The sequence below is a fragment of the Bos grunniens genome, chromosome 4, assembly GCF_055505025.1.
Source record: "Bos grunniens cultivar Pamir isolate PY7600 chromosome 4, Bosgru_T2T1.0, whole genome shotgun sequence".
NCBI lineage: Eukaryota > Metazoa > Chordata > Mammalia > Artiodactyla > Bovidae > Bos > Bos grunniens.
This window is the reverse complement of record NC_141168.1, coordinates 80,181,126-80,200,547: the sequence shown is the minus strand read 5'-3', so window position 1 is coordinate 80,200,547 and position 19,422 is coordinate 80,181,126. Positions and strand designations below refer to the sequence as shown.

The following is a 19,422-nucleotide window of genomic DNA, read 5'->3' as shown; positions in this document are numbered from 1 at the left end:
GAGGATGACACTGGTCCTTGCAAGCTTCAGCCGGAAACCATAAAACTCTGTTGTGACTTAAAAAAATAAAAGTATGATCTTTATGATAACATGACCTAAAACAAAGATAGTTTTACACCCTAATTTTTCACCTACCCAGTCACACAGACACCACACACACACACACAATATCACACAAATCCTTCCCTAGGTGTTATAATTTCAAGGCTTTAATTTTAGGGTTTTTGGTATATACTATTCCCATAGAAGTTTGCACTGTTCTTTGTGCCGAATTGTTAACAGAAACTAGGGAATACCTCAAAGCGCCTTCATCTATTTTCAGTTGTGGTGTGTCTCTGAACCATATGCCTAAATGTTGTTCCACTTCCAGTTTATACCTGCAGTAATTATCTTCCAAGAAACTAGTACAAATTGGTACAGAACTAATTCTAAAGAAGTTAATCGATGAAACAGAGAAAAGTCCAGGTTTCTTAATTATATCTAGAGCCTACAAATCTTTAGGATTTTTATGTATTTTTAAGTATGGCTTAAGAAGTGAATTTTGTATTGTAGAGTGTAGTTTGAAACTTTAACAGGTGCTTAAACTTTGTATACTTGTAAAGGTCCAAGGATTGTTTGGACAAAATCTCTTAAGCCTTATTTTTCTGTATAAACATCATTATTTTTATTTAGTAGGTTTTAATTTTTTTAGTTGGTAAAATCTTAGAGTTTACTTTTTATTAAGAATTATTTTATTGTACAGTTAGATTCATAAAGTAGAAATTATAAATAATAAATGGAATTTTTATGTCAGAGTAATGCTTAGATGTGAGGTTTGGGACCTGTAGTATTGGTTTCAAGTTTTTTCTTTTAAGTGAAAGTCACTCAGTCATCTGACTCTGCGACCCCATGGACTATACAGTCCATGGAATTCTCCAGGCAAGAATACAGGAGTGGGTAGCCTTTCCCTTCTCCAGGGGATCTTCCCGACCCAAGGATCGAACCCAGGCCTCCCGCATTGCAGGTGGATTCTTTACCAGCTAAGCCACAACGGAAGTTCATCACTAATAGATTCCTAATTGTTAAGTCCTGTACGACTCTGTTCAAGTATCTCTTCTTAGTGACATTTCTCAACAGAATTAAAAGATGCTTTAGTGTCTGTTGATGATAATGCACCTGTCAAAATTACAAATTCACAGTGACATGCTCATACTTTAAGAGAGTCATGACTTGATATTCACAAAGCAACTCATTAGTTATTTTAACAGGAACATATTTTGGTAAGGAAATATATTTTTACTTTCTCAAAGGACTCACAAATTTACTTTAACCTCACATTACCAAGTTGCAACTAGTTTTTTTTAAACCTAAAATTTAAGTGATTGGTAGAATAACATAATTATATGTTTAGAAAATGCTTACGTTACAGATGAAATTTTCTTAACTAAATTTTTTGACATAAGTAACATTTCTGTATATATTATATTTACTTAGACATCTTCGTTTTGGCAGTCTCTAATTGAGAAATTAGAGACCTGGGTCTCCTGCATTGTAGACAGACGCTTTACAGTCTGAGCCACCAGGGAAGTCCCAATTGAGAAATTCAGGTACTTTCTTAAGATTTAGTAACATTTATTTTTGGCTGCCCTGGGTCTTAACTGATGCACTGGTACTTTCTGAAGTAGTGGCAAGCCGGGGTTGCCTTTTGTTGCAGTGCTCAGGCTTCTCATTGCTCTGGCTTCTCTCGCTGCGGAGCATGACCTCTAGGGTGTGCGGCTGTCAGCAGTTGCCTCAGTAGCTGTGGCCTGAGGGCTTAGTTGCTCCATGGCATGTGGGATCTTCCTGGACCAGGGATCAAACCTGTGTTATCTATAGTTGCAAGCAGATTCTTAACTTCTAGACCACCAAGGAAGACCCGAATACAAGTACCTTTTTATTTACTTAAGTTTATTTGACCCATCTAATTTGAAACTTTCACTATAGTTTAAATATTCTAAAGAAACATGCCCAACTGAAAACAATAATTGTGAAAATCATAGAATTGTTCTATGAATCAGTTCACTCACTCAGTCGTGTCCGACTCTTTGTGACCGGACTTCCCTATCCATCACCAACTCCCGGAGCTTGCTCAAGTTCATGTCCATCAAGTCGGTGATGCCACCCAACCATCTCATCCTCTGTCGTTCTCTTCTCCTCCCGCCTTCAATCTTTCCCAGCATCAGGGTCTTTTCCAATGAGTCAGTTCTTCAGTTCAGGTGGCCACAGTTTTGGAGCTTCAGTTTTAGCACCAGTCCTTCCAGTTAATATTCAGGACTTACTTCCTTTGGGATTGACTGGTTGGATCTCCTTGCAGTCCAAGGGACTCTCAAAAGAGTCTTCAACACAACAGTTCGAAAACATCAATTCTTTGGTGCTCAGCTTTCTTTATGGTCCAACTCTCACATCCATACATGACTACTGGAAAAACCATAGCTTTGACTAGACAGACCTTTTTCGGCAAAGTAATGTCTCTTCTTTTTAATATGCTGTCTAGGTTTCTCATAGCTTTTGATCCCCACATCTAAAATAAAGCCACAGCTATGTTTCTGCTTTTAAAATTATTTTGAATTGTGAGTGAAACATTTTACTTTGTCTAAACTCTCTGCAGCTACAGATCAAATGCCAATTTCTAGTACTAGTGATTTACAAGACAATTATTATAAAAATGCATTCATAATATTTTTTCTATAATAATATTTTTTAAATAATAATTTTTTCTCATAATCAAATCATTATATGTCAATGTTAACAGAAATATGAGACTGTCACTTTATATTGTTGTTTAGGAGGAGTAATATTCTTAAGGGCTAAACTTAAAGTTAAGACTATTTCACATACTTGGTTTAGAAACAGAACTTTTGACTTCATAAAACATTTGGACATTCTTTTCTTCTCTCATAGTTAAATGGCTTTACTGCATACGTGCAAAATGTAATAAAATGTTCCTATTAATTCCTTTTGAACTGATCTCAATTTAAACATATGAGACTTACAGTGAAACAAGAATATCACAAATGGTAATAGCTCAATGTATACAATCTCATTTTTGATGGCTAAGTAATTATATAGCTTCCCTTGTGGCCCAGCTGGTAAAGGCAATGGCATCCCACTCCAGTACTCTTGCCTGGAAAATCCCATGGATGGAGGAACCTGGTAGGCTGCAGTCCATGGGGTCGCTCAGAGTGGGACACGACTGAGCGACTTCACTTTCACTTCTCACTTTCATGCATTGGAGAAGGAAATGGCAACCCACTCCAGTGTTCTTGCCTGGAGAATCCCAGGGACGGGGGAGCCTGGTGGGCTGCCATCTATGGGGTCGCACAGAGTCGGACACGACTGAAGCGACTTAGCAGCAGCAGCAGCAGCAAGTAATTATATAAATAATATTGTAAATTGTTAAGCCAGTAGTCTTATGTCTAAATGCCTTTGTTTCCTACATCTCATTGTTTCTTTCTCTTAGATCGGGGTACTGTGCAGAAGGTGGTTGTTCTTCCTACTAACAGCTCTGCTCGCAGTGAGCTCATTCTGGAGGAGTTGGAAGTCTTTAAGGTTTGAACGTCTATTCTGTTATCCTCAGCACATGCATGATAAATGGAATTCTGTAAGCTTATGACAGCTTGGGAGGAAAAAAAATGGATAAAAGATCAAATAAATGAATGTTATAAATTTTTGAGAGTAGAAAATACCAGACAAAATGAGAACTATAGAACAAATATTTTTCTGAAGTCATTTTTTACATTTCAAGTTATCTCAAAATAAAAAAAAATAGTATTTTAGCTATCATCACAACTTGAAGAATTTTGATGTTATCATTATTTTTTTTAAATATGGTCAAGGTCTAGACTATCTGCCCTAAAAGGGCTTTTATCATTTGCCTCACAAGCCACTGAGACCCACATAATTCCACATTATTGTTTGTTAGAAAAACTTTCTCATATTTTTTTTGCCAGGAACTTCAAGAAAAACTGCTTTGTTTTCTCTTGTTTTATTGCTTTCAATTCAAATGTCACTCTAGTTAAGTAAAATAAACATTGTTGTCTCTTTAAACTTAGAACTTCATGTTCTGTCTTGAAATTGCATTGTTTATTCTCTTTGTCCTTGAATTTGGGATAAAAAGAAATGAAAACACAACAAAAAAAGGCACGTAGAGGAAAATTCAGGCCAGGTGACGCTAGTGGTAAAGAACCCTTTGCCAATGCAGGAGACATGGAGACGAAGGTTTGATCCCTGGGTCGAGAAGATCCCCTGAGGAGGTCACGGCCACCCATTCCAGTATTCTTGCCTGGAGAATCCCGTGGGAGCCTGGTGGGCTACATAAGGTCACAAAGAGTCAGACATGGCTAAGCAACTTAGCACACAGGCACACATGCGTGAGCCTGGAAAATGGTACATGGTGTCCTGAAAGCCCTTCTCTCCGTATTGATAGTTCAAACCATCCCTCTTACCTGCATTTGGAAAAATGAGTAAAGCACAGCCAGAGTTTGAAGAAACTTTGGTATGGAATTAATTCTACTGCAAACTTCTATTTCTGACTAAACTCACTAAGAAACAATGGTCATGGACACTAAAAGACCAGAGTGAGCTTGTACTGGAGTAAAAACAGCATTTCAAAACCCCTCAGTGCAAACTATTGCTAATCCAGAAAGTTGCCTTGCTCAGTTGACTGAACTCAGAATGTATTAATATATGTTCCCACAGTCACCAAAGATACTGGATTTTAAGCACATAAGTAACTAGGATACAATGATGTTAGATTATGCTAATACATTTTAAATATGAAGAAATATTTTTTAAAAAGCAAATACAGAATCTGAGTAATTCTGGCAATTTCCCATTATGTTATTAAAGTTAAAATTTTTAATGTTAGACTAACTTTGGCATCAGGTTCCTTGTGACTAATGGATTAATATTGTGCTCACAAAATATTAACCATGTGCATTCAAGTGCCATTTCTATGCCTTGCTTTGTAAAAAATGTCACTGGATTAACCAAAATCACATTTTACCGAACAATGCATTTCTCATTCAATTCAATAGGGGCAACATGAATGGCCAAAATAATATGAAGTGTCTTATTCAGTAGTTTTCTTGAAGATAGCACAAAGATTGTATTTTAGCACTTCATTTTTAATTCTGAAATATTTTTTTTTGATAATCAGAAAATGTTAATTGAGTTTAACACAAACCCAAACATACAGTCTATGGAAAGGTCTTAAAAATGTGAGGTATTCTGATCATGTGCTAACTACTTATGATCTGTTATATGAGTTATGCTGGTGTTATCATCATAAAGAATAAACTCTCAGTGGAAAAACAGAGTCAGTCAAAATGCATGTCGGGGGAAATCAACCCAAGAGAGACTAAGGATGCTTGAGCTTTCTTCCGGATGTGTGTGGCAGTGATTGATATGGCTAAACTGAGAGAGACAGTTACCAAATAAAGTTACTGTCTTCAGCATGGTGTTTGTGTCACATTTTTTGAGGTGAGGTAAAAATAATTGAGTGTGTATGATACACTGTGATGGGTACTTGAGGAAATAATACATTTAAATTGGAAAAAAATCCTTAGCTAAGTGTCACACTGATATACTGCAGAAAACTCAGTGTAACTTTTAAAAACCAGGCACTTTGTTTTTAAAGAGCACAGAACCATAATATCTTCTTTAATCCTCTTTTCAGAACTTTTTCTGAAAATATGTCCAACTTCCCTAAACTTAACTTGAATTCGAAGTACAACTATTAATATTTCCCTAGGTGGATATAAATGCAAATCTTGCCCTGTATGTGTGTGCATTTCTAATGAATGTCATGATTTGTTGCAATTGAGTATTTAGAGATATCACTATATTCTCTTTTAAATGTTTGTATGAACACATAACTCCAGAAAGTGAAATAATTATGGGTAAAGTTGATTTTGGCAGCATGTGCACGCTTGAGTTACTCAGATGAAGCGTCATAAAACTTTATCACATTAGCACAAATCTAATCCTTAATCTTTAAAAGGAACTAAAGATATGTAAGAAGTAAAGTTAAGAACAGAGGAATTTTACAAAAGGATAACTATTTCAGATAACTTTTAGGTTCTTTTACTAATTCACACTTATCAAAAGAAAACCTTATCTAACAATATTCTTTTGTTTTCAGCTAAGAGGATTAATAAGTGTACAGTTCAGTCACTCAGTTGTGTCAAACTCTTAGCAACCCCATGGACTGCAGCATGCTAGGCCTTCCTGTCATTCACCAACTCCCAGGAGTTTACCCAAACTCATGTCCATTGAATCAGTGATGCCATCCAACCATCTCATCCTCTGTCATCCCCTTCTCCTGCCCTCAATCTTTCCCAGCATCAAAGTCTTTTCAAATGAGTCAGCTCTTCGTATCAGGTGGCCAAATATTGGAGTTTCAGCGTCAACATCAGTCCTTCCAATGAACACTCAGGACTTATCTCCTTTAGGGTTGGATCTCCTTTCAAGTCCAAGGGACTCTCAAGAGTCTTATCCAACACCAGAGTTCAAAAGCATCAGTTCTTCAGCACTCAGCTTTCTTTATAGTCCAACTCTCACACCCATACATGTCTAGTTCAGGCAAATACTTCTTTTCATAGCAGCATTTGACAGGTGAACTATAGTGTCTTATGCAAAATGCTTTTGTTGTGGAGGAATAAAATGGGGTACCATTCCACTGCCCCCCACCCAAGCACCCAGATCCAATCATGAATCATTCATTGCCTTCAATATTTCATGTACAATTTTTTCAATTATCTCAAGTTTTGCTAATTTTCATTTATTTCTAATGACTATCTTGATAGATGTGTTATAATTTCTACTTATTTTTTTAGTTTAGGCATATATTTGTGTAACTAATCTGTCCTTATTTTTAACAGAAAAAATGAAGTTTATAGATAATTATTGCTAAACTTTGAAAATATATGTGCAAATAGAGGGAAATGATGATGTCTTGAATTTTAGCATAAAAAGTATTTTCATATAAAATCCTTTTTAAGGATTATTTGAGCAACTAACAATTTTTTTTTTTATTTTTTAGAATCATGCTCCTATAACAACAATGAAGATTTCATCCAAAAAGGTAAAAACAAGACCATGTTTATTTTCTTTGTATGTAAAAATTTTACTATTGTAGAAGAATGTATTTTATAATTTTGAAAATTTAATTTTAGTATTAGCAAAATAATTATACTGTTCATAATATACCACACATTTAATTTCGATATGGAATTTACTAGCTTTAGTGGAAGACAAAATAGGTTTATTTTTGTACAGAAATTAATTAGAGTAGAATATATATGTGTGTGTGTGTGTGTGTGTATGCAGCAAGATATTCCAATTTTTTTATATCCTCTATTCTTAAATATTATGGTGTGTGAAGCCAACCAAAATAAAAATAATCTTTCTGAAGGAAGAATTTAGCACAATATTTGGGCTACTATAACATCACAAGCATTCTCAGGGACTTGAAATGCGTAATCAATCCTCTTTTCCTCTTCTGAGTTCCTGCTACTGTCAAATGTTTGAAATGTGCAGTGCATTCTTTTATGCTTATTTCTAAGAAAGTACTATTTTATAAGGTTTACATGTCACTTAAAAATCTGAATGTCTCAAATCTAAGCCATATCAGGCTTCAAGGTTTGGGGAATAAATGTTTTACTTTGATTTTATCAGAAATGTTTGATCTAATTTGCACCTGCAGATACACAATGATCATGGAAAGAAAAAGCCCAATTCCAGGCTCTGCATTTGCAAAACATGCACCTCTCCAGACCCCAAAGGCACTATCTCCTAAAGCAAAAGTTCTAAGGGGCAGAGCAGTTTAGTCAAAAATGGGATAGGCTTCAGAATGATACTGATGTGCATTTGAATACCAACTTGACCCTAAATTATAAATAAATTATTAACTTCACTGACCTACATCTGCCTCTGCAAGGTAATGCTTTTCTCACAAATGAATTAACTTATATAAATTGCCTAAGATAAAGTAACTCTTGTTGTAAGAGCCTAAGACTTATTTTTCTTGGAATATGGAATAAAGTTTTTATGTGTTAGCATAACTAATGATATAACTTTGGTGTTCTTCACCATATTTGGTCTGTTATAGATAAAGAAGTTTTCCAATCAGTCTTGTACTATTTTCACTTGATGAAATTTTATGAAGAAAAATAAATAGGGTACAAGGAAGCTAAAGATCTCATCTGTCAAAATGTTTGCATGGTGCATAACAAACATTTTCCCAAGTAGCAAGAAGCCATTTGTCATTTTCCCCAATTTCCTAGGGAGCTGATCTCAAGTCAGAAAATCTTTGAAGTCAGCAGGGAATCCTTTTGTTGAAAGTAGTTTAATGGAAAGAGAAAGTATCAGAGCAAAATTCAAAATGGACACAAAGCCATTTGTATGACACAGTAGCCCAGTATACAATTATAGATTCCAGCTCCTAATTCAACTGGTAAACTTGTAATACACAGTCCCCTCCATTAAATTACAATGTACAACACACACATACACAGGAGAAACTGAGTATTAACTATGTCTCAGCTTCTTATATTACAGATAATTAAAAATCTTCCGTTAAATCAGTTATATTCAAGGCAAGGTAACTGATTTGGGGGAAATTCGTTTTAACAACTACATATTGCACTCTTTTTTAAGTGTGAAAGAACTGCAAATTGCCAGTGGTATTTTTATATATACTTAAATTCCATGAATTTAGTACCTTCTCTAATGCTCAAACTAAAAAATTTACTGTTCATTTTATACTCTTCTATTTTCTAATTTATCCTTGCATTCCGTGACAGAAAATAGATTAATAAAAAAGGTTATTTACAGAATGAAATTACCTGGATCCTTTCCTCAAATAAATACATTTCCTTGGAATATGTTAATGAAGCTGATGAACTATTTGTTAATGTATTCACTAAGCATTTATTTAAAATATTTCTAGGGAAATGGTTATTATTGAAACATACAATTGTTTTCTTATAGCTTGAACGTCTCAAATGGAGATCAGTAATTTTCAGCCTATTTTCTGAAAAATTTATTGATCTGAATAAAATATTTTATATTAGGCACAGTAAACTAAGATGTGATTCAAATGATTAATTAGGATTGAAAATGTATAAATTGCTGGCTTGTTCACTGGTAGTTTACTCTATTACAACTACTATTACTTAATATTCATTAAACACTTAGGTGCCAGAAACAATTTTAAGCAATTTATATGGAATTATTCCTTATATTGTTCTTACAAAACATCTATGGAGTAAGTGCTGCATAGTCCCAATCTTACCAAAGAGGAAGCTGAGATTTAGAAAAGTTACCCAGCAAAATTTTGGAAGCTGGGATCTGAATCTCAGAGACATGCCTCCAGAATCTGTTAGACCAATGATGCCCTCACTGATTTAATTGTGAATCTATATATACTTTGCAAATGTGTGTGTGCATATACACACATATGTTTGTGTACATGTGCATATATTCAAGTTCCAACTTAGAAATTCTGTGTTAACTTGAGTTACACATCATTAGTCCTTTGTAAAATAAGGACTCTAGTTAGAAACCTATCCCTTCAACTCCTGAGAACCACTTTATGCATAGTCAAGAGAACTGGGGCAGTATCATGATAAGCTCTTGACACCACACAAATGAAGGAAGATGGAATCTTTATAACTTAGGTTCTTGAAGATCTGTGGATCATACAGAATATTTAAAACATGTCTAAATATAAACACAGTCTTCTGAATAGTTTTAAAATTGCTCTAATGAGTAATAATTCACTTTCAAAAGCAGGTGAAAATTGTTTTAAAAGTTTTATCTAATGCTTACTATTTTTTCTCAACTTAAAAATGTCCTAGACTTGACTTTTTCAAATTTGCAAGGTGATGAGTTGCCAAACTTGAAGAATAAGAACACTCCCTTGTGCTTTGCCAAGAGACAGCATTCAAAGAACAAACCAAGCATCACAATTTAAATCTGTAATACATCTGCTCAAACCTGAGAGAACAACGAATCTCGTCTAAAACACATTACATGGTGCTCAGAGTACATGGTGCTCTGAGTTTTTCGTGGTTTTTTTTTCAAACAAGTCAAGTAATGGTATAGGCGTATTAACATAGGGAAATTCTATTTATTTTGGCATTATACCCTTCTGTACTTGGCTTCTTGTTTTCAGTCTGTTTCAAAATGCATCCAAGGGTCTGTGGGCATATATTATGGGTTCCTGCTGAAAGTTCTCTTTTAACTTCCACATCTGAAATAAATCACCGTCATTCTTCTGATAGCAACAGCTGTATGTGAGCTCCAATGAAGGACTTGCCCAAGTGTCTCTGCATCGCTGCCACATCTACGGGTCAGCCTGTGCTGACTGCTGCCTGGCAAGGGATCCTTACTGTGCCTGGGATGGCCATTCTTGCTCTAGGTTCTATCCAACAGGAAAGCGGTGAGTACTCAATATTCAACTGAAAATCAAAATCAGTATCATCAGACGGTTAAGCAATGCTCCACATTATTGGAATCAGTTCTATTGCAGTATCCTGGAAAAATGACACTAAAAGTAGTAGCTATGTTCAGCGCCATATGTAGTCTTCAAATAAAGAAAACGGCCACTCATAAAAAACAAACTTGTGGCTACCAAAGGATACAGAGGGCTGGGGGTCAGGGGAGGGGATACATTTTAACTTGCGGTTCTCACAGGAATATTAGAGTGCAGTAGTTTGGAAAAATTCCTTTTTCATTTTAAAGTTCCTCTGCAACACAATCCTCCACCTGCAACCCCTAAAATATGTCAAGCAGCATTTTAACTTTCACATTTATCCAATGTTTATCTTTTTTGTTTTATATGCTTCAGATATCCTTAACTCTAACTTTCCTAGGGTTTCCTTGTGCCATTTAATTCCTCTGTAATCAAGTGCTTGTCCCAGTTCAGGCAAAAGGAGCTCGCTCCAGAATGGATACCCTGAATACTTCCAAAACCTAGATAACCATGCTTTACCCCCTACAATGGTGTGTGTATGATTATTGGTTAGATTAAGAGGTTCAGGTAGTCTGAGGCACAGTGCCTTTTAGCCAAGAGAAGACTTAGGAAGGAAACTCTGAACCAACTTTCACCAAGTTGGAAGGAAACACCAGTAATGAAATTATAAAGCAAAGAGTATGCAGAATTTGGGATCAAAGTCACAGCTATTTTCACTCAAAGTTTATTATGGGTCATCATGAGTGACAAGGGGTCATCAGGAGACAGCAAATAGACTAGCCTTGAGCACCAGTGATCTTTCAAGTAAAGTCACTGGAGTGATGATGTTTTATAACTCCTTTTTCTCTGTTATAGATATAGGTATTTAAGGACTTGACAGATTAAAACAACCTAGCACTTCTGCATATCAAGATTATTCTGATCCTTTTATGCATTACTTCAAAATATTTGTATTATGGGGAAACTATTTGCCAGGTAGTATTCTGGAGCTAGGCATATAACATAAAAAAAGAAAAAAAAAACTTACAAAAAGACAAAAATCCCTTCCTTTAGGGAGAATAAGTTTTAGAGGGGGAATACAGACAATTATCAAGGAAACCCTAGGTATATCAAATAATAACTTTTTGAAGGGCAGGGAAGAGAGAGAGGGGCTGTGAAGTGGGGGACTGCAGTATTAAATGGGTGGTCAAAGGAGGCTTACTCAAGGTATATTTGAACAAAAGCTTGAATGTGAGGATGTGTGATGAGGATGAATGTGTTATGCCATTATTTGGGAGAACAGCATTTTAGAGAGAGGCACCAGAATCCTTAGAGCTGGAGCGTGCCAAGATTGTCCAAAAAACACCAAGACCAATGAGGCTATCTGTACTGGAATGAGCAGGGGGAAACGTAGGAAGAAATGGGATCAAAATGCCAGATGACACAGGATTTAGTAAATCAGCAAAGGATTTTCATTTAGAGTTAAGTGGAAAACTGCTGAAGGGTTTTTGACCACAGGAGTAGTAGTGTTTGAATTTTGTTTTAAAAAGTTCATCTGGTGGGTTTGGCTGGGATCAAAGCCCTGGGATAGAAAGAAAATGTGAGGAGAGGAAATAGAAGGTGCAAGACAGTTAGACTACTAACTGATGATCAAAGTGAGAGAAAATGGTGACTTGGTAGAGCTGGAGGTGGTCAAAAGTCTTCTGATTCTGGATAGGGCTCACAGAATCTGCTAACATATTACATGCTGGGATGTTATAGAAATGGAGGACTCAGAAATAAGCCAGTTTTTCAGAACTGAGCGTTGGAAATATGTGCATGTCATTTCCTGGGAAAGAGAAGACTGTGAAAGGCACAGGTTTGTGGGGAAAATGAGATGTTAAGTTAATGATGACTATAAGGTATTCAAGTGGAGATGTCATATAGGCAGACATCTGAATCTGGAGTAGGGAAAAGTGGCCCAGATAATTTCAAAGTCTTCTGTATTAAAGGCATAAGGTATGATGAAAAGTCCCACTCTTTACCCAGAAGATTTTAGTATCTGTTTTCAAAGACCCATATTCCACCATCTTTATTTTAAGATTTAATCAGGAGGCCTATGGCCTCTTTTCATTTCCACATAGAATTTCTGGACCTCGTTATCCTGAGATGTGTCTATACTGTGCTGAAGTTCTGCACCCGGACACAAAGTATGAGGAAAGCAAATTCTAAATAATCTCAGATAAAAAATGATTTTTGTGCTCACTTGTGGTATTTTTGACTATATATTCACTCACAATTATGATAGCAGCAATATTTTTAAACTATTTTCATAACTACTACTAAGGCAATAATTAATTTTTCTTGGTAAGAAGTTCTAAAAATTGGCATATCTAACACCCAGAAGGCTTCCCAGGTGGTAAAGAATACATCTGCCAATGCAAGAAAAGTGGGTTTGATCCCTGTTTTGGGAAGATCCCCTGGAGAAGGAAATGGCAACTCATTCCAGTAGTCTGCTTTAGGAAATCCCATGGACAGAGGAGCCTGGCAGGCTACAGTCTTTGGGGGTCACAAAAGAATCAGATACAACTTAGGGACTAAAGAACAACAAAACACTTGAAAAACAATCTTCAATCTGTTATTAAACAAATTTAGTGCTCAAGGGAACTGAAGCACTACACTTTCTAAGAAAGAAAGTGATATAGGGACCACACAGTGAATCGTACCATAGTCCTATACACAAATCAGCCTTCTCTATGACGTGAAGAAATTGAAAATGAGTACTCCTTCCCTGCAAAATTTTCAGACATTGACTTTAGCACTTTTATTTAACAAACAAGAACTATTTAACAATTAAAATTCCATACTTTATTTAAAAACTATCATTGAATATTTGAGATATTTTTTACATTATAGAAGTTTCTGCTGAGATATGAGTTAACTCATTTGTTCTAATATTCTCCCACTAATCTTTTCTAAAATGTGTACTTAAGCATAGATTCCACATTGTCATCCTAATGCAACAAATTGTTATTTTAATCATATGCTCTTAATAAGCAAAGAACTGAAATATTCTTGAAATTATTAATGTTGTAATATAATGTGCATTATTAAACCTTGTATCATGGGTTTTCTGCTAGAACTAATAAAATAATTTAGTAAAGTTACAGGAAACAAAAATCTATTGTGTTTCTGTACACTAAATTGCCAACATTCACTGGATCATCGAAAAAGCAAGAGAGTTCCAGAAAAACATCTATTTCTGCTTTCTTGACTATGCCAAAGCCTTTGACTGTGTGGATCACAATAAACTGTGGAAAATTCTGAAAAAGATGGAATACCAGACCACCTGACCCGCCTCTTCAGACACCTGTATACAAGTCAGGAAGCAACAGTTAGAACTGGACATGGAACATCAGACTGGTTCCAAATAGAAAAAGGAGTACGTCAAAGCTGTATATTGTCACCCTGCTTATTTAACTTATATGCAGAGTACATCATGAGAAACACTGGGCTGGAAGAAGCACAAGCTGGAATCAAGATTACCAGGAGAAATATCAATAACCTCAGATATGCAGATGACACCACCCTTATGGCAGAGTGAAGAAGAACTAAACAGCCTCTTGATGAAAGTGAAAGAGGAGAGTGAAAAAGTGGGCTTAATGCTCAACATTCAGAAAACTAAGATCATGGCATCCGGTCCCATCACTTCATGGCAAATAGATGGGGAAACAGTGGAAAGAGTGGCTGACTTTGTATTTTTGGGCTCCAAAATCACTGCAGATGGTGATTGCAGCTATGAAATGAAAAGATGCTTGCTCCTTGGAAGAAAAGTTATGACCATCCTAGACAGCATATTAAAAAGCAGAAATATTACTTTGTCAACAAAGGTCCATCTAGTCAAGGCTATGTTTTTTCCAGTAGTCATGTATGGATGTGAGAGTTGTACTATAAAGAAAGCTGAGTGCCAAAGAATTGATGCTTTTGAACTGTGGTGTTGGAGAAGACTCTTGAGAGTCCCTTGGACTGCAAGGAGATCCAACCAGTCCATCCTAAAGGAGATCAGTCCTGGGTGTTCATTGGAAGGACTGATGCTAAAGCTGAAACTCCAATACTTTGGCCACCTGGTACCAAGCACTGACTCACTTCAAAAGACCCTGGTGTTGGGAAAGATTGAAGGCAGGAGGAGAAGGGGATGACAGAGGATGAGATGGTTAAATGGCATCACCGACTCAAAGGACATGAATTTGGGTGAACTCCGGGAGCTGGTGATGGACAGGGAGGCCTGCTGTGCTGCAGTTCATGGGGTCGCAAAGAGTCGGACACGACTGAGAACTGAACTGAACTGAACTGAGTAACAAACCAGCAGAATGAAAAATTAAGGGAGAATAATCCCATTTATAGCTGCATCAAAAAGAATTGAATATTTAGGAATAAATTTAATGAAGGAGATAAAAGATTGAAACTGTAAGTCATTGATGGAAAAAAATTTGAAGAAGACACAAATAAATGGAAAGTTTTTCTATACTCTTGGGTTAGAATATTTAATACTGCTAAAGTGTTCAGTGCTTGAGGACCAAAGTTTCTTTTTTCTAGATTTGGTAAAGGAATTATGAACAACAACATTAATTCTCCTGTAATAAATTGAAAGGAATTGGACCCTAATAGTACTCTTGCCTGGAAAATCCCATGGACAGAGGAGCCTCGTAGGTTGCAGTCCATGGGGTCGCTACGAGTCGGACACAACTGAGTGACTTCACTTTAACTTTTCACTTTCATGCATTGGAGAAGGAAATGGCAACCCACTCCAGTGTTCTTGCCTGGAGAATCCCAGGGATGGGGGAGCCTGGTGGGCTGCTGTCTATGGGGTCACACAGAGTCAGACACGACTGAAGCGACTTAGCAGTAGCAGCAAAGTGTTTATACTACCCAAAACAATAAACAGATTAAAGATGATCCCTATCAAAATTCCAATGACATTTTTCACAGAAATAGAAAAAAGAATCCTAAAATTTGTATGGAACCACAAAAGTCCCTGGCTATCTGAAGCAATCTTAGAAAGAAGAAATATGCTGGTTGAATCATGCTCCCTGACTTCAGATTGTACTACAAAGCTATAGTAATCAGGAGAGCATGGGATTGGCATAAAAACAGGTACATAGATCAATAGAAGAAACTTGAGAGCCAGAAATAAACCTAGGCATTTATGGTCAATTAATTTGCAACAAAGGAGCCAAAAAAATACACAGTGGAAATCAGTCGCTTCAGTAGATGGGATTGAGAAAACTTGACCTTCACATGCAAAAAAGAATGAAACTAGACTACTGCCATACGCCACATCCAAGTATTTACTGAAAATGAATTGAAGAGTTGAACATAAGACATGAAACTACAAAACTCCTGAAAGAAAATGTAGACAGTAAGAGAACGCCCACTCTTTAGACCATTCTAATAGGTATGAAGTGATATCTCATTATGGTTTTGACCTGTGTGTGTGTGTGTGTGTGTGTGTATACACACATATATAAGGTATTACTTGGTCTACCCTGACCTGTCTTTGGCTAGCATACTGGAATTTTCATTAAAACTATCTATACTATTTAAATTATCCATATTATTCCCAAGTTTTTAAAAGCATACAGTTTTAGTGAATGCAAAACATGTTTGCTGTATGAATTATTTCCTAAATTCCCATATATACTAGTCATTTTCTTTGGAGATTAAATAGTAATAATGTAAAGGATCATTTGGAGTATTTTTATCTTATCTTATAGTGTTAACTAACTTTAGTTTTATTTTCGATTGCACTCTAACTGGAAGACAAAGATCATGCAGAGGAATTCATAGGCATAAAAATCAAAAGCATGTCCCTTTATATGGAAACAAAGAAGTACAGCTATACTTGGAAATCAATGGAGGGTGTACTTTGACATAATAAGGTTATTAATGTCATTGGCTCATTAGTTTCTCTTTTTAAAAACACATGGTTTTCATAGTAACATTTTACTGTTTTTCATAGTAAACAACGTTAAGCATTTTTCCTCTTTATCCTCAAGCACATTAAATATTTGTGCATTTGTATCAGTTCAGTTTAGTCACTCAGTTGTGTCCGCCTCTTTGTGACCCCATGGACTGCAGCACACCAGGCTTCCCTGTCTATCACCAATTCCCAGAGCCTATTCAAACTTTATGTTCATCACATCAGTGATGCCATCCAACCACCTTATCCTCTGTTGTCCCCTTCTCCTCCCACCTTCAATCTTTCCCAGCATCAGGGTCTTTTCCGATGAGTCAGTTCTTTGCATCAGGTGGCCAAAGTATTGGAGTTTCAGCTTCAGCATCAGTCCTTCCAATGAATATTCAGGACTGATTTCCCTTAGGATTGACTGGTTGGATTTCCTTGCAGTCCAAGGGACTCTCAAGAGTCTTCTCAAACACCCCAGTTCAAAAGCATCAATTCTTTGGCACGCAGCTTTCTTTATAGTCCAACTCTCGCATCCATACATAATTACATACAATTTAATCTCAAATGTTATTTATTCTGGATATAGACATGTAGTTGGAAATGTTAAAATGAGAATCAATTTACCCTTCAAGTAAATATCTGCTTTTTACACAGTAAGAAAATAATTTCATTGTTTATCTAAAAGAATAGACTATAATGAAGGAAACTTTGACATCTTGAGCCAAATCCCCAGTCCCGCATGCAGTGTAATATGACTGTCTACCATCATGCTTTCACGATGTTCTACAAATACCTTAAAGGGAATCTACACATATAGAAGGGGCTTCCCTCGTGGCTCAGACTTTAAAGAATCTGCCTGCAGTACAGGAGACCCAGGTTTGATCCCTGGGTGACAGATATAGAGGACTCAGATGGCTGCCTTATTGTTCTCATCATTAAAGCAAAGCCATAACAATGTTTTTCTATATTTGAAAGTCTGGAAGGTATGTGATACTGCAAATTCAGATTGCTAAGCATAAAGGTCCATGTACTTGAGTAAACCATAACATAGTGCTGATCATACGACAATACATTAAACTATTGTGAACAATATTGCTTACTTGCTGCTACTGCAGCTAAGTCGCTTCAGTCGTGTCCAACTCTGTGCGACCCCATAGACGGCAGCCCACCAGGCTCCCCCGTCCCTGGGATTCTCCAGGCAAGAACACTGCAGTGAGTTGCCATTTCCTTCTTAGATGGCTGAAAATGACCAGTTCAACTATAAGAACTTTCACATGGTCCTCATACAATATATACTCACAAGTTGGCTGTTAGTAAATAATTGTGTGACTTCATAATATACCACATACAATGCAGTAAAAACCTGACTGAGGACCTATTCTAAAGTACAGTGTTAATCATAATTCCTGAGACAAGAGTGACTTCCACTAGTTTGTGTTTGTAATTGTAGAGAAGTATACAACTGAATAAGGATCATGTGGCTTTGGGGGGAAGAGAATCCTTAAATGACACAAAGTTTATATTTCATAAATAGATTTATATAATCCTTTGATTATATAAACTGTTATCTGTTTGCCATAACTTTTTTTTTCATTATTATTGACCTTGAGGTTAATTATGATTTGCAAATTTTATAAGCCCAGTGTAATATTTTCCTTCTCTTACTGAATATTTTAATTTATCATTAAGGATAAAAATATTAAGAGAAACTTAGCCAGTTAAATGATATGCTCATCCATATATACTTTGCAGAATTGATAACAGACAATCAGTTTACCCCTGTTAATCACAATAAAGAACACTCTGTTCCTTCTCCTGTATAACAAGGTTCATGTCCATAATTCACTGCTAAGGTCTTTCAATCACTCTGTTTTGATTTGTTGTATTATGTAATACAATTGACACTAATGGATAAGTGAATCTAAGACAAGAAATTCAAGAGTTTGCAAATAATTTTAAACTTCTATTTAAATAGTGGACAATTTTAAAAGGATGAACTAAAATTTTGAAATGCTTAAGTTGATGATATGCAATGAGTGAACCTTGTTTGGATCCTGAATAAACTTTTAAAAATGCATAAGGAATATTTTGAGTATCACAACTAGTGAAATTTCAATATAGAATGTACTTTATATGATCTCATTAAATAAGCATTGATATGGTTAGTATAATTGTTATGTAGAGAAATTAGTCATTCTTAGATGGTACATACATTTAAGGGTATAAAATTATCATGTCTGCAACTTATTTTCTGAAGACTGTCATATATGTGCATATGTAGTATATATATCACATCTACTTGGATATGAGAGAACAAAAATATGGCACAACACAACAATTTATGAGTGTAGGTTACCACCATTCATTGTATTTGTATATCCACTTTTCTATAGTCTTGAAAATTTTCACAATAAAAACATGAAGGAAAATGCTTAGTTTAGTAAATGAAATGTTTTGCTTAACTTTATATAAATACCCATTTTCTTTGTCTCTCTGGTTCTGGACACTTTTTAATGTTTCTGGAGATGGTTTGAAAGTAAGAAAAAATTATAAAGTGGAAGATGCTAGTAAGTTTATACTTTGGAGGTTATTGTATTAGAAAATTTTCTAGGACTGTCTCTAAAATAAAAATTTACCCTACTAATTTGGAATCTAGCATCTATGCAGGAAGTACATATAATAGGAGGTTCATCTATCATGAGTGATAGATGGGGAAACTGAATTCATTCAAATTGAGAACAAAGTGCCCACATGATATTTGAAGCACTGAACAAAAAATATGGATAATCAGATCCTTTTTCTTTATGAAACCTTAGCCAATCATAAGATTGAATAATTTAAAATGAAATCTTTTAAATACATCATAATTGGCAATGTTAATTCTAAGTCGCTCATGTATATTTCTGCACTTCATAGGAGGAGCCGAAGACAAGATGTGAGACATGGAAACCCACTGACTCAATGCAGAGGATTTAACCTAAAAGGTAATTAAAAGTGGTCAAAC

General features: G+C 35.7%; 1 protein-coding gene across 2 annotated transcripts in view; it reads left to right on the top strand.

The window, feature by feature from the left end:
• SEMA3C (semaphorin 3C) overlaps positions 1-19,422 on the top strand; it is a 207,633-nt gene that overhangs the window by 178,825 nt on the left and 9,386 nt on the right. For both annotated transcript variants that reach the window (XM_086397157.1, XM_086397158.1), the window contains exons 13-16: positions 3,479-3,567; positions 7,061-7,102; positions 10,305-10,462; positions 19,335-19,402. In XM_086397157.1, coding sequence (XP_086253283.1) covers positions 3,479-3,567; positions 7,061-7,102; positions 10,305-10,462; positions 19,335-19,402 — 357 coding nt within the window. The remainder of the gene's footprint in view (positions 1-3,478; positions 3,568-7,060; positions 7,103-10,304; positions 10,463-19,334; positions 19,403-19,422) is intronic.